Raw genomic sequence first — 15582 nt, forward strand, 5'->3', positions numbered from 1 at the left:
TTTGATAATAGGTTTTGGTATTGTGTCTCATGTTTGTGAGCCAAGATCAGTGTGAGCCTTAAGTTTAACCATGTAAACTGTGGTTGGGTTCCTTTTGCAGTTGTCTGTAAATTTGCTTGTATGAGTTCACTTCATTGCTTGTTATATCCGAGGGCTCTTTATTCCAAAAAGGTACATTTTTTTTCTCTGAACATTTTACCTTGTTAGACTTTTACTGTAATCTGGAGCTTTCCGTAAGTAAAGGCAAAATATCTTCCTCCTCTTTTTTTCCAGATGGTATCCATCGTGTTGTTGCCCTCTGCACACTGCGGGTCACTATCATCACTGATGACATGCTGACAAACAGCATCACGGTTCGTCTGGAGAACATGTCCCAGGAGCGTTTTCTATCTCCCCTGCTCAGCCTCTTTCTTGAGGGAGTGGCGGATGTACTCTCCACCAAGCGGGAAGCAGTGTTTGTGTTTAACATCCAAAACGACACCGACGTCCAAGGCTCTATCCTCAACGTAACCTTTTCGGCGCTGCAGCCCGGAGGGGCTCCTGGTAAAGGCATGTTCTTCCCATCTGAGGAGCTGCAGGAGCAGATCTACCTCCACAGGACTCGACTCAGGCTCATATCCACTCAAGAGGTAACGCACAGTCCTGAGGTCAAAAACATCAGAAGCATTAGTAGAAGAAATAAACGTAGCTAAAATTCCTTCTTCCATTCAGGTGTTGCCGTTTGATGATAACATCTGCCTACGGGAGCCCTGCGAGAACTATATGAAGTGTGTATCAGTGCTGAAGTTTGACAGCTCCCCTCCCTTCATCGCCTCTGACACGGTTCTGTTTCGACCTATCCACCCCATCAACGGGCTGCGCTGCCGCTGCCCGGTCGGTTTCACCGGAGAATACTGTGAGACCGAGATCGACCTCTGCTATTCAGGGCCCTGCAAGAACAACGGGAGGTGTCGGAGCAGAGAGGGCGGTTATACCTGCGAGTGCCTGGAGGACTTCACAGGTGAGTTAAAAAGAAATAAACAAAGAAGAAGGTATTGAGTGATTCAAAGCTGTCAATCAGCTTGCCTTTTTTACCTAAACTATGTTGTGTATCCCCGATTACACATATACAACAATACCATATGAAAAGTCTATTATAAGCATGTGCAAGAGCTCATTTTGTTTGTGATAACAGTTTAAATAACCTGTGCAAAGCTGCTAAACCGCACAGACGGGTTGTAAAAGGTCTCACAGCCCTTTGTTGTAGCTTGAGGTTGACCCCAGTACAGAAAGGACATGCTTTGTAGTACCGCAGGTAAAGCCACCTGCTTCCACACATGCATACAGTACACGAAATGTATTGCTGGAAAGGGGTGTACACAATCCTCACTACACCAGTCAGACCAGCTTCATCTGAAATAACATTTCACCTGTTTTCCAAAACCAAAGTAGCTTTAATTTCTTTTGACGAGTAAAGAGTACTGGCAAGTAAACAAATTGCCTGTTAATCCTCATATATCAGTGAGTCACACACCAAGACTCAACAGATCAGTACAATTCAAAGCTGCTCCTATCAATATTTTTCTATTAACAATGGAAAAGTTATAATTAAAAAAGGAATGACTTGTAGGGACAAATCCAGAGAATTATAACTAATCTCTGTAATCCATCTTGGCACTGCAGAGCATCTCAGCGTGTTTATGCTCATCTTTATTTTGTTTTTCTAACCTGTAACTTTTTAACAGTTTTATGTATGTAGCGTATTTATTTACACATAAACTCCGTGCCATAAACACTGAATAACTTTACAAAGATCTAAATATAAGCTAAAATGCGCACATACAGTGAAATGTAAAAGAAATGTGAGACTAAAAGGTTTAAGTGTTCTTCTGAATTAAGACACAAGTGTAATTGACTTCAGGTCAGAGAGGGCAGCTTGTTCCAAAGAATAACACCGCAGTAACTGAAAGCACCATCAACACACTTGATGGCCTGAGAGGTTGCGCTGGATTATAGACACTGAGAAAGTCCACAGTGTACTGGGGGATCAGATCATTGAGTTTATGAACCAGTAGAAGGATTTTAAAGGTTATTCTGTATTGAACTGGGAGCCAGAGAAGTGACTTCAGCACTGGGGTAATATGGTCAAATTAGCATGTTCGTGTAAGGAGTCTGGCTCCTGCTTCATTCTGAATGAGTCTGAATGAGAAGTCATCCTACTAATGATCTGGGTAATCCTGCAAAAAGAGTGCTAGAGTAGTGTATCCTGCTGGATTGCATGAAGTCAGTTTCAGAAGAGAATTTCCTAACGTTTTATATTTCTTTGAAAGTGGTACAAAGCAGTTCTGGTGACATTATTAACATGGTTATCAAAGCTGAGATATAATAAAATAATACCATGGTTCTTGACTTACTCACTCAGAGAAAAGGAAGATAAACATGAATACATTTTCTGTCTCTGACTTTTTGAGCCTACGGCAATTCGTCTCTGTTCAGTTCTAAGAAGTCTTGAGACTTCCAGCAGTTGATGTCATCATTGAACCTTGTTAGTTTGTGAACAGAAATTAGATTATTAGAGGAAAATGACAAGTACAACTGTGTGTCATCTTTGTGTGAATGGTGGTAATGGGTATTGTTTATCATATTACAAAGCAGGAACATACAAAGGTTAAAGAATAAAGGACCAAGGACAGATCCTTGAGGAACCCCCGAATGAATTTTTGTTCCTCTAGATCAAAACCCATTAACTGAAACAGAAAAACTTCTACCCTTGAGGTATGATGGGAAAAACAACCAAGAAGACGACATGAAAAACTGAATCATGAAGTCTAAAAAGAATTGAGCATATCAAACAAACAGCAGCACATTTCCCACAAGAGGTCTAAAATAAAAGGAAAAACTACTTCAGGTAAACGTTAAGCTCTGTTTGCTAAAAACAAAGTAACCACTGCAGGATCTTAGCTTTGAGACGCATTTAGTTGTTTAGCACTACACTAGCAAAACACAGCAAGCTGCCTGCTAACTTCAAACATGGACGTAAACAGTGCAGAGCTAAATATTCCAAATACTGAGATTACAAGTGTTTTGCAAGTGTTAAAGTAACTCAGTACTCAGTTAGTCGATGAGCTATGGGAAAGTTTGGAACCTTTCATCATTCACATTCAAGCACTTTGCAAAATATTTCCGAATATCAGTGATCTTCCTCCCATACTTCCCCCTTGTACATCTGATACCTGACTGTCTCCACTCTTCTCTCCCTAATAGAGCCTAAACGGGCTCTGACAGCCTCCTGCTTCCCACCCCTCTGTGTCTCCCGACGCTCTGCCTCCCCTCTCTTTCTCATCCTCCATCTTATCTCAAGTAATTACCTGATTATATCTGACTTTGTCACTCATACTGCTTCTCGCCTTCTCCTCCTTGTGCCCACGTCCATCTTCTCCACCCACCCATCATATTTCCTTTACCTACATCTCGGTGTCCCCTCTTTGAAGGTCACAGTTCAACTCCTGATACTCAAGGGCCATCAGGGACTATTATGGGGCTGATGACAAGGGGAAGGCCTGTTTTGTCCTCTTCAGGTTTCCTGCATTACAGGGAAACAGATCCTTATAATTCCCCCTAGGAAAAAAGGATTATGCTGAGGAGAGAAGGGCCATTACCTGGTTCCAAGCTGTGCAGTTTTGGGGGTCTGTGTGTGCCCTGGAAGAGTAGAGCTTGTCTAGACATCAGATTGACACAAAACGCAGAATGGGACGCGGTGGCACCTATCACAAATATTATTACAGTCGGAAAGAGGCCTGCTGGCGTATTTACGTAGGAATTTTAAATTAGCAGAGCCAGGAAGCTGGGGCCAGTTGGCTGATTTTGGAAAAGCTAAAACCACATGGTCATTTAGAGGAATTTTCCCTTCCCGGACCTGTTGCGAAATTAAATTAGATAATGTAATATATCATGTATTTGATACCACCATGCAGCTTCAGTTAAGCAGTTAGCATGTGAAGGAGAAGTGTATGAGGGTAGCGATAACCTCATGACCAATGGGTAGTCAAGTAAGTTTGACCAGGCCTTAAGCAGCTCTGAACAGGAAGCCAAGCAAAGCAGCCACAGATGGATGAAAAGGGTTGAGGCTACAGGTTTAACATGTTCGCTGATACTGCTAGCCAAGAAGTAAAACAATAAAGATGTAAAAAAGGCAAGATTAATCCACTCCATAACATGCCCCGTACCCCAAAAACCACAGCGTATTTATGATGTAAGATGGGGAATTATTGTTTGCTTTTCTGCATAATTAACATGAAATCACACACTGCTAATAAAGTACTTAAATTTAGTAAATTTAGTATAGTTATTTTTTTGTTTCCTGTAAAAACCAAAGGTAGTTTCTAGTGTACCTACCTTTAAGTAGCCTTAAGTGTGCCTACCTTTGCTAAATAAATAAATTATATCAAAATTCTGTTTAATTGCAGGGGTATTATGCCTTTAGTTGCGGGCATATCAGAAAATGTTGCCAAAGTGACTTAACCTAAGGTTTATTATCAGGATGGTAAAAACAAACAGGAATGCACTCATCCAAAAGTGGATTTCTTTTGTTCCCAACCTTGAATCACTCTAAGAGGTATTTAACTGATCAGCTGTTATCTGATCGTTGTTCGGTTTACAAGTTTAAAAGTGCAGTTAAATATAAGTTTAGCCCATGCACTGAGCTTAGTGAAGGAAAGCCAGCAGTCTTATCCCTGTCAGCTTGCTTTCTTTTTGCAGTCTTTGTCCCTCCACCGTGACTCTTTTTCCAAACTCTCTCTTCTCTCCAAACATGGCCAAATTACCTTCTGGCTAAGAAGTGTGCTTCTCAGAAAAGACCAGTAAACAAGGTTTTGTCAGTGTTATTAACTGTTTGGAGGGAGGCGTGCCTTTCTTGAACTGATGTTTTTGGAGGGACTTTAACAACAGAAAGTTAATGCCATGTTTAACGTGTGCATGTTAGTTGAATAAATGTGCTTTGCTGATAATCAAAGGCATCTTGTTTAAACAACTGGATTCCTTAAGGCTGAGTGAGGTCTGTATTTCAGTCAACTGTGGAAGGTACGCTTCGCATAAAAGATAACATAATGATAACAAATTGATGAGACAATCAGATGACATTTATTATCATTGCTACATTGCATTTGGGGGTGGGGGTGGACCAAGCACCAGCAAGAATGGGAAATTTAAAAAAAAAATCTCATGCAAGCTTTAGTTCAAAATTTTTCATTTTGCATCTGTTGCTGACACAAGAGCTTTCATAATATACTGTTTAATTTTTAGTTATGCATTTCATAGTAATGCACTGAGGAAGTCAACAATTTGCATCCATGATATCATTAAAATGTCAACATAGTGTTGGGGCCAGTGCCATCCCAGAACCCCCATTAGCTCCGCCCCTGGTAGTGCTGCAGCTGAGAAACACAGGCCATATCAATTAACAGCAAAATGTTTCTCACAGTAAAAAAAAGATGCAGAACAGCTCTGTGTAACTTGGTCCCTCTTTTTCTTGCAGGCGAGCACTGTGAGATTAATGCATCATCAGACCGCTGTGTACCAGGTGTGTGCAAGAATGGTGGTACGTGCATCAACCGGCTTGCAGGTGGTTTCATGTGCGAGTGTCCACCCGGGGAGTATGAGAAGCCCTACTGTGAGATGACCACCCGCAGCTTTCCTGGACAGTCCTTCATCACCTTCAGAGGCCTGCGGCAAAGGTTCCACTTCACCGTCTCCTTCATGTAAGTTTGGTATCTTTTGTGTCTACCTCTTTGCTTACTAATCACCACTACAACTGTCAAGATTACTGTTCTTATATGGCACACATACAGTTTATTATGGGAGCATGGTTGCCAACTCTCACATCTGGCGTATAAAACACACTTTTACCTTCAGTCTCACGCTCTAGTGCTGCACAAAGAGATCTCATGATAAGAGGAAGCCTAAAAAGCCACACCTTTATGAAAAAACAAACAAACAAAGGGTTTGTCATGTGCGCAGAAACGTTTGTTTAACCAAAGTGAGTGTTTCACCTTTTAGCACCAAAAGTGGTCCAAAAATATCAGATCAGAGTGGGAGGGAAGGACATTTTCTTTGCTTAAGCTGGTGATTTATATATATATAATTTATATAATTTATATATATATATATATATATATATATATATATATATATATATATACATATATATATATATATATATACATACATATTAAAGGAGCTTGCTTCTTTGACATCTTTAAGAGTTCTAAACAAATGTCTGTCCTCCTCCAGAAAATCTTGTGTTCGCAAATGCGCGTTGCAACTTCTTATCTGGTGCGCGTTTTTTTATTTTGACAGCGCATGCGCAGCTGCGGACCACTTATGTGCACCCCTGGATATATAAAATGAATACATTCAATAGTCTTAGCCTCATGTTTTCCTCTTCTGACACTCACAGTAAAATGCTACAGTACACATTATTTAACATCCCACAATTAAACTCCCCTTCCATCTATCACTACATGGCCAATTTAACTTCAGTATTTACACTGAAACAACTTCAAAATACAACAGCAATAAATGCTGTCAGTATAAAAAGGGAATTAATAAATATTCCACTGTAGTAGATTCACAAAAATAGTAATTATTCAGAGATGCCCTTCTTAGCAGTTCTTGGTAAATGTAGGATGCCACAGACAGCAACCCCAGTGTATACCTGCAGTTCAGCAAGTTCATGCCTTTGCCTTTAATTTCTCCTTTACTTAGTAAGTGGTAGTTTCCACTCTTAAACAGCAGTAGTAAAATGATGGGATGATGAAGTTAAAACAAATGGGATCATATTGTGGGAATAAAAAAATAATCAAAAAATGACACCCTGTGTATAATGAAGTATTGAATCCCAATGCACGCAGTGTTTACCCCAAACAGCTCTGGCATTCATTAACAGGTAGCCTAATGTGTGGAAACACATTATTTTAATTAATATAAATGATCATTCCAATAAAAATAAAAACCCTAGTGATGATTTCACTAAAAAAGCAAAGAGAAAATTTTAGCAGCTTTAGCTTGATAGCTAAGCGCGTTAATGTTAGCAAAGTATCACAGTTTTACGCTTGCCTTACTTTTTGTTGCTTCCAGCTAACTCTGATCAGAGCAGCTGTAAAGCCAATAGATGCACAATGATTATATACACGATAAACTAATATGACTTCAGCTAAATCCCTGATAATAGCTAGTTACTTGGACACGCTAATGATTGCAGCTGAGAATAACTATGGAAAAAGACATTTTTCCGAATGGTTTCAGAATTTAGTGTCACTATTTAAAATTCAGCCACCTGTGAGCATTTGTGCGTGTCATAAGCAGCAATTTAAACACAGTGGAAGTCAGCAAACTAAAGTGTGCCAGCTGGGACGTGCTGAGACATGCATGCCCTTTTCCATTGTGTCTCACCTCCTTGAATACGTACATAGAGATGCACATTCAGGAACAACCAAGGTATAATTCACACAGTACATCTGAACATGAAGATTTATGATTTGTTTCTTTCACACTTTTTAAAACAAAGTGGAACCGCCAGAGGAAAAACAGGTGTACTGTAAATATTACAAAAGGAAGTGCTTTAACTCATTTTTACCAGTAATAGGTGAGATGATTTTGTAAATCTGTGGACAGAGTGACGGTGAGAAAGGTTGCCAGTGAGGTGAAAACAGGAAAGGCTGTGTGATTTGTTTCCTAGATTCCCTTATCAGTGTTTGGCTTCAGCCATCCTGACTTCCTGCCCTCCTGGGCTCACTAGCATCTGCCGGCTGACTCCACTGCCCTCACCTTACGCTCCAAACACACAGACAAACACACACACATCTGAACTTTGAACCCCGTAGAACACACACACAAGTAGGTGCTGCCTCATTTGCCAGGTCTTTTGTGTCGCTTTCACATGTAGACACAGTCATGCACCGTCTACTTCAGAAGCGCCGTTTCCTCTGTGCTTTACACATCCTTCCTTTCCTTTCCAAGTGACTTTTCCTCAAGAACGCCTCGGTTCTTTTCGTCATAAAACTTTCTGCAAGGTTCTCGACCTTTCAGTCTCGCACTGTTTGGGTTGGAGAGGCGTTAAAAAATGTGATGGGAAACACGAGCACACCGTAAAGAAAAACAGCTGTAATTCACGCACCCCTTTCTATGACACATATATGAAAGTTCCTTTTATCAAAGTTAATCATCTTTACAAAAAAAATTTTTTTTCAGGTTTGCTACCAGGGAAAGAAACGCCCTGCTCCTCTACAACGGCAGGTTCAACGAGAAACATGACTTCATCGCCCTGGAGATCATCGCTGAACAGATTCAGCTCACCTTCTCTGGAGGTTAGGCCCCGTAATGCGTGATCGTCTGCTTTTGTGTGTGCGACTGATGCGTATCAGTTCTCGGCTGCATTATAAGCAGATTAATATGGCGTAAGTGCGCGTTATCTAAAGTGACTTTTACAGAGACGTAGGTACATAATTCTTATCTATCTCCACTTTCTTTTGATAAGGGTGCGCTAGTGCATACACAAATTATCCAAATATAGTAGAGTCAAACATGATGCTTTAAAGGATAGGAGTGTTTTATTTTGAAAGGACTGATTAATGGTGACACCTAACTGGCCAAAAAACACCACCACAAAATCCATGATGGCTAAGGTCCATAAGCAGCACGACAGTGGCAACTTATTTGTTTTAAACGTTTTTGAAAGATCAATTCGTAAAAACATTAGCGCATTTAAACTCATTCAAGTGTGCTCACACACCCAGCATCATTGTTACAACTGGTAACTGTTGAATGCAGATCAAACACATGTTCTCCGAGCTGAGTCTACTTTCCCATGGTCGCGTACAGGGAGGAATCCAGTTCAGTATGACTATTTTGGGTGAAGCCTGTTCGGGAGAGAAGCCAAGTCCTTGTGCCCTGCTTCAAAACTGACATATATCTAAACGTTCGACGCATGAATCATCAAATTAAATGTTTTGAATTATGAGTCACGTTTAATGAGAGGAGTAGGAGGGAAGCTCTCAGGATTATTCGCAGTAATTTTCTTTCTGTGCTTTTCATTGGCGAAGTAGGACATCAGTTAATCGTGTTTGCTCCTTATCTTTCTATACAAAGACTCGCACACACACACTCAAGTCCTTAATGTTGCCGCGCTGTTTGCCGATTTCCCAGAGCAGGGCAAGTGTGCCCCGGCTGCTCCTGCCCTTGACAAACAGGGTAAACCCTCTGCAAATCTGGTGCCGTTGTGCACTACAGTCTCCACACTGAGAATCACTGATGCTGCAGACTAATGCGTGTTGATTTATGATCTGTGTGGTGTGCGTGCATGTCAAGATAAGACACAGTTAATGTTTATTAGTAACTTATCAATAGCCAGTGGTTTATGTTTTATAAATTGAAGTGATCCATGTATCGTGTTACAACGAGGTAAAACTTTTTAACCTTTAAAAGAAAGAGAGTACAGCCTTAGTATAAATAAAAGATCCTCAGGGGGGTTTCCTCCTTCCTTTTCTGCTAATGTTTGCAAGCAGCTCCGCTTTGCAAATTTTAGCAAGCAGTTTGACACTGATTGACAATTTGATTTGATTATTTTAAGCCCTTGTGTACAAATCGAGAAGTAGCATGCCCGTGTAGTCATGTGCACAAATCAAGTTGCAGAATTAACTAATAACAATTTGTTTCTCATGTAGGTGAGACAAAGACCACAGTGGCTCCCTACGTCCCGGGTGGAGTCAGTGACGGTCAGTGGCACTCAGTCCAGCTCCATTACTACAACAAGGTAAGAAATGCAAGCAGTCGGGTCGCTTCCGTGTTTTCTTCCCTCCTCTTCCAGAAAACTTTTTCCATTCTCACCGCTAAAACAAAGGATCCTGGCTCAAAGTTGGGAGAGAAGAGTTTGTGCTTGAATTTGATTTTTTTTTTCCTGTTTTGGTGTGCGATCCATAATACTGGGGTGATAGTGTGTTTAGCCAGGGTTGAGGGTTAGTGAGTTCAAGAATTGTGTTGTGGGAGTGAAGAGGATTTCTTTGATGTTGACCGCTGATTTGTGAGATTATCTAAAAGTGTAGTTAGGTTGTTCCCCTGTGTTTCAGTCCTAAATTCTGAATTATAGCCTGGCTTCAAGTGTTAAAGTTCACCATTGGGCCACTAAAGTGAATGTAGCATGTCTGTCTTAGTTAAGCGTGAATGACCTCCATATGCAGCCCAAGCATATTTCCATAATGCCGCAGTCTAGAGGTATTCCTAATCACCAACATCCGTGGGAATTATTAGTTTGTTTCACTCACAGCTCAAAGTGATTTCCTAAAATGTTCCCACGATGGTCCTGTTTTCTAAATGAGAAAAAACCCGACTTTGATTATTTCGCAGTGTAGCTTGAGTATCCTCTTCAGCTGCAATATTATATTAAAAGGGTTTACATTGCAGTCAGTTCCTGGTGTTACTTGACAAACTTCCACCCTGCAGGCGTTGTTCTTATAATATTAAGCCAGACGAGAAATAAGAGAACGCTCTATTTCTGAGGATGAACAAGCTTTTGTGTCGTGTTTGGTTGCTGTAAAATTGAACGTTTGATAACTGCATTTAACGTTTGCTGTCAAAACAGAGTACTCATCAACCCAGTGTATGAAAGTTGAAACAGCATTAAATGCACCATCTTCCCGATGCTAATGGATCCTGTCCTCATCAGCATGTGCCGCCTTTACTCTTTGGAAGCTAAGAGGTGTGCTCGTGCTATCCAAAAAATATTGTTCCATCTTTTTCATTCTTTACTTTCGTGATTTCCCTAAATGTACGTGAGGCCGCAAGCTGTAGCATCACTGACTCGGCGTCGTATTACTGCAGCACCTGGGTCTTGCGACCTGTTAAAGAGAGTACCCCGATTCTTGGCCTGACACTTGCCTACAATGCACAGCTTCTCACATTTCACAGGTTGCTCGCCTTTCTTGTGTCCACGAGCTATAGATCCCTGAGCATGTTTGGTTGCCTTGACAGGGACGTATTCATCAAAGCTGATGAATCGGGCTGCCGCACTTTATGTGTTAGCTTCTGGGTTACATCTGTACGTCTATTGTTTGAGGTTGTATGAGCTTTTTGTCAACTTCATGACAGAATAGTGATGCTGTAGAAACAATGGTTCAAACCAGCTTCGGTGCTGCTGCAAGGCTCATCGCTACTACAGGTATTATTTCTGGATACAGTCTGTTGACATGGAAGACTTCTTTGTTTTGTTTGTCCATGGGGTTGTCAGGTATTTGTAAGAACGCCACCCTGGAAACGAGAGATTAATTCCCATGTCTGAACAGATTTCCTGCTTTGTTCCCTTTCTGTGCAGTTTGCTTTTGTTTTTGTTTTTTTATTTAACTCTACTGATCCTATAGGCTTCCTTTTCGATTCCCCAGCATGCAGATACAAGTAGGCAGAACACGAACGCACGCATTTGTAGCCCCAGTATCACAAGCGTTATTTGTGTGTGTGAAGGAGGGGGGCGTGTGCGTTTCGCTTCTGTCAGTCTTGATACAGACCAGTGATTTTCAGAGCTGGCGACACATTCCGTTAAATTAGCCCAAGGCCGACTGCAGCGCTGACACCGGGTCAGCTTTTCCTCATGTGCTGAATGATCAGAAGTCAGATTGACTGATGGTAATATAATCCTCCAAGCACTGGCGGGGGGATTAGTGGAAATGAATATGGCAGAAAGCAGTAATGTTCTCACAATAGATTAGGCCTGTTGACATGTGTATGTAGGAACATGATGAAGCCTCACATAGGATCTCTCTGTCTTTGTCTCAAACACACGCAGTGTGTGAGTCAGTCTGCACCAACAGGTTGTGTTGTGGTTGTATTCCCGTATAAAAGCAAGGTTGCCGATGTCCTTTTGCAGTTAAAATGCCATCCTGCAGCAACTAGGTCACTGTTAATAGAGGGATTTTCTGTTTCATGATGTGTATCTGAGGTTTTGGTTGGACTCTGAATGAAGTAGATAATGTGAATTTCATTGTATGCAGATGACAACAGATTTAACACAGTCATCTTATCTCAAACAGATTGCATGCGATTGCCATCTCGACCCCATTCAGTCACAAACAGCAACTGACTGCAAGTAGTCATAGGATTGGTCGCCATCTTCAGGGCAACCAGTTAAAAGCAAACTTTTTTTTAAACCCAAAACTGACATTTCTCCTTGTATAGAAAGAAAACAAACAACACACGCAAAGTAAAGTCAAAGCTCCCTCAAGCCTGTAATAGCTTGTGATAATGGCTTGCTTTATTTTTAATCGCTGGCTTTAAACAAGTTAGCAGTTGTCCCAAGGAGGTGCAACTTAATCCAGGGTTGTTGGCCCCACATACAATCTAATTGTATTGTTTAACGGCACACACACACATGCACACACACCATGATTTATTGGGTCAAACGATGAGGCGAGTGAAGCTGTGTACGACTTTACGTTTGCCCCCTTTTTTTCAAGTGTCTGTAGCTGTCATCTGAAGAATTAGGGTGCCTCTAATAAAAACTGAAAGTCAAAGGTCAGGGGAGGGTTGGCATGACAACAGACATGGATTTGCAATTGCTGCGGTGATGAGAGTCGACTGGAAAGCTGGGCGTGTATGTGCATGCGGTTAAATCCGGGGGAGGGGGGCCGACAAATCGAGAGCGTGCGTGTTTCTGAATGTGTGCTAATGTGTGTACCCCTATTAGAGAATGCCACACAATACCAATGGAAGGATAAAGACATTGTTGAGATTCCATAGAGCAAAGACTCAAGGACAGCCGACTGTGTTAGCAACCTCAAACAGGATGCACAGACGCAAACACAGATAAAAAGTGTGTTGAAGTGATATTCCTGGAGCAGCTGGAGGTTTTCTCCTGGGTTTTGGTGTGTGTTAACTACAGGAAGTGATGCTTCTTGTTGCAGGAAATGATGCAATTTAGGACACTGGGCAGGATATGAGTTGTATCGTGATTGTGTGTCTGCTAGGCCACCTGCATGGAGGTTTTCACTCAACCTCGCAGCAACTACAACCTTAAAGTTAATTTCATGAACTCCACAGGTACCTCTTTAGTTACTATCAGAGTGTTAACAGTAAATATAAGTTTGTTACTTCCCACATATGCTGTACTCCAATAATCCTGTGGCTCTATTTCATGTATTATTATTATTGATATGTTGTTGGTTAGTACATTTACACAAGTGAACCATGGAAATGATTAATAAGTTGGAATTTACAGCAACAATCTTAGTAACATTTTATATCATATTTAAAGCCAAACTATGTAAAAATAACCTATAATTAACCTTCATGTAGCCCATCCTCATGGTCCTAAATCCAGGTCTGCAGACATGATGTGCCCGTGTGTTTGCAGTATTTTTATTATAGTGTTTTTCCCACATGATGTTAGACATGCTCATAGTATCGTGCCGGCTAATATTGGCTGTGATAATTGCAGTTAGGGTGTGCAGACAGCATTCCCAGACAGGCTTAGCGAGTACCATAAGTTCACTCTTACTTTTGCCTTTGCTGTTCTTCCCTCGGTCTCACCGAGGTTGCTTGTGTGGCGGCGTTTTAATCATCAGAACATAAGTGCAAATTGCTTCACAGCGTAGTGTGAAATGTTTTTCAATATGCTGTGTGTGTGTTTTTTTGCATTCCACCTCTGCAGGACTGAACCTCTCGGTTAATTAGAGACCTGTTACTCACCCCTACTGACAGGCTTTCTTTGATATTTAAAAAAAATAGTTTTGTGTTATGAAGGTATCGAAAACGCGCAAATCTTAAATTTAACAAAGTTGATTTTCACTCTGCTTGTTTTTCAGCTCAGTTAAGTAATTGGTTATCTGTTAAACAATATGTACGTAGCAATTATTGTCAAAATATTCTCAAAGGAGCTCAAAAACATTGAAACCAGGGTAAGAAAATGTTGGAAAAGTAAAACAAAACAAAAACAAAACATACAGAGAACAGGGACCATCCTGCTTGTTGTCAGCGCTCAGTTCAAAACCCTGCATCTCTGGTGGTATGGGGGTACATTAGTGCCTAATTTATTTAGTTGGAAGCTTATATAATTGGTGTATACCGTCAGTGGTGAAAGGTGTACACAGGTTTATAGCATCATATGCTCTCACCCATTCCATATTGTGTCACTTTAATTGACTTTTAGTTACATTTTGCACGGCATCCCAACTTTTTTCAAAATACATGCATACCGAAATTTTATTCGTTGTCAGAGGGTAAAATATTGGAGGCTCCTGGTAATAGTCTCTGTAAATAAAGACCAAATACAAATATATTAATGCAGATTTTTGCTTTGTCTCGCTTTTCGTCACCAGAAGAGTGGATCCAAACACTTATATCTCAGTCTGTGCTGTAAAATAAACAGACTCTTACCCTCGTCTTCGTGCTTCTATCCATCTCTTTGTTGATGTTTCAGGATTTATTTGGGTTTGCAGCGTGAACTCACACACACACACGCGTGCGCAGCCTTACGTACAGGCGCTCAGTGGATAACTGTTTTTAAGATACGCTGCAAAGAGCCCGACAGTGGTTTTGAAGTAGTCATCCATCCTCCTTTAGTTGCAGTTTTACATCAGCTTGCCCGGGTGGCCGTCGCACAATAGAGTGGCACGCATTCCTTTTTAGGTGTTTAACCGTGTCACGCTCACTCATACACTTCTGTGTGAGTGTTTGCTGCAGATGAAGGGCACAGGGCTCATTGTGTCTGTGCGTGCTATCTCGTGTTCCTGCACAGACATGGGTGAAGGTTTTGTGTGTTGTCTTTACTAAGTGCTTTTAAAAAAGGTTAAGTAGTTCTCTTCTTTTTTAAGGTGAAGCCCCAGACTCTGCATTCCCAGTCAGGGTGTGTTTTCAGAGGAAGAGGCCATGTTATTCTTTGTTCTTCTTGATGTTTCCACAGACCTTAGACAGTTGAGGTTATCATCACACATAAACACACACAGTGCCTTTAGCTACCTTTAGCTGCTATTTTACCAACTGTAATACGATACAGCAACATGTGTTCATGTTCAAACATTGTAGGTAAACCTACACCCCCTCAGAGGAAAAATATTGATCACTTTTTACTGACTTACTGTAATCATCACATAGTGCTGCACATGTTCTTGTGTCGCAGTTGTGTTACTGGCTTTGTCGACATGCTGGTAGCCGGGTTCACGTGTTTGAATGTTTCCACTGTTTTTTTCCTGCTGTAAATTTCACCTGTTCTTCACACAGCGTTGCATTTCACAGCGTGACGTAAATCTGCCACAGTCGCTCTTGTCCAAAGGCGGCAGTGCGTGAGTTGTAGCCTATTGTGCGAGGTGGTGGGAGAGGTGTTTTTGAAGTGGGCAAGTAGGATGTCGTTATTGTCGGCAAATTGGTCGGTGGCGAATGTAACCGCGGAGCATGAAGGCATCTCGCGTGCAGCGCTGTTGTTGTGCTGATGGGAACAAAGATTCAGACGCACTCCGTCACCGTACTTTTGATTTTTTTTTTTTTTCATAATTTATTGCTTTTCTTAATGAAAAGACGCAATTAATCTGCACATACAAAAGAAGCAAAAAGTATAAAAAGAATCAC

At 41.1% G+C, this 15582-nt stretch overlaps 1 protein-coding gene across 1 annotated transcript in view; it reads left to right on the forward strand.

Moving 5' to 3' along the window:
* The first annotated feature begins 226 nt into the window (after positions 1–226).
* celsr1a (cadherin EGF LAG seven-pass G-type receptor 1a) overlaps positions 227–15582 on the forward strand; it is a 54222-nt gene continuing 38866 nt past the window's right edge. Inside the window, exons 1-5 of the mRNA XM_040035023.1 lie at positions 227–629; positions 712–1000; positions 5513–5735; positions 8227–8342; positions 9699–9787. Coding sequence (XP_039890957.1) covers positions 333–629; positions 712–1000; positions 5513–5735; positions 8227–8342; positions 9699–9787 — 1014 coding nt within the window. The 5' untranslated portion in view covers positions 227–332. The remainder of the gene's footprint in view (positions 630–711; positions 1001–5512; positions 5736–8226; positions 8343–9698; positions 9788–15582) is intronic.

The sequence above is a fragment of the Simochromis diagramma genome, unplaced genomic scaffold (assembly GCF_900408965.1).
Source record: "Simochromis diagramma unplaced genomic scaffold, fSimDia1.1 OVJJ01000816.1, whole genome shotgun sequence".
Lineage (NCBI taxonomy): Eukaryota > Metazoa > Chordata > Actinopteri > Cichliformes > Cichlidae > Simochromis > Simochromis diagramma.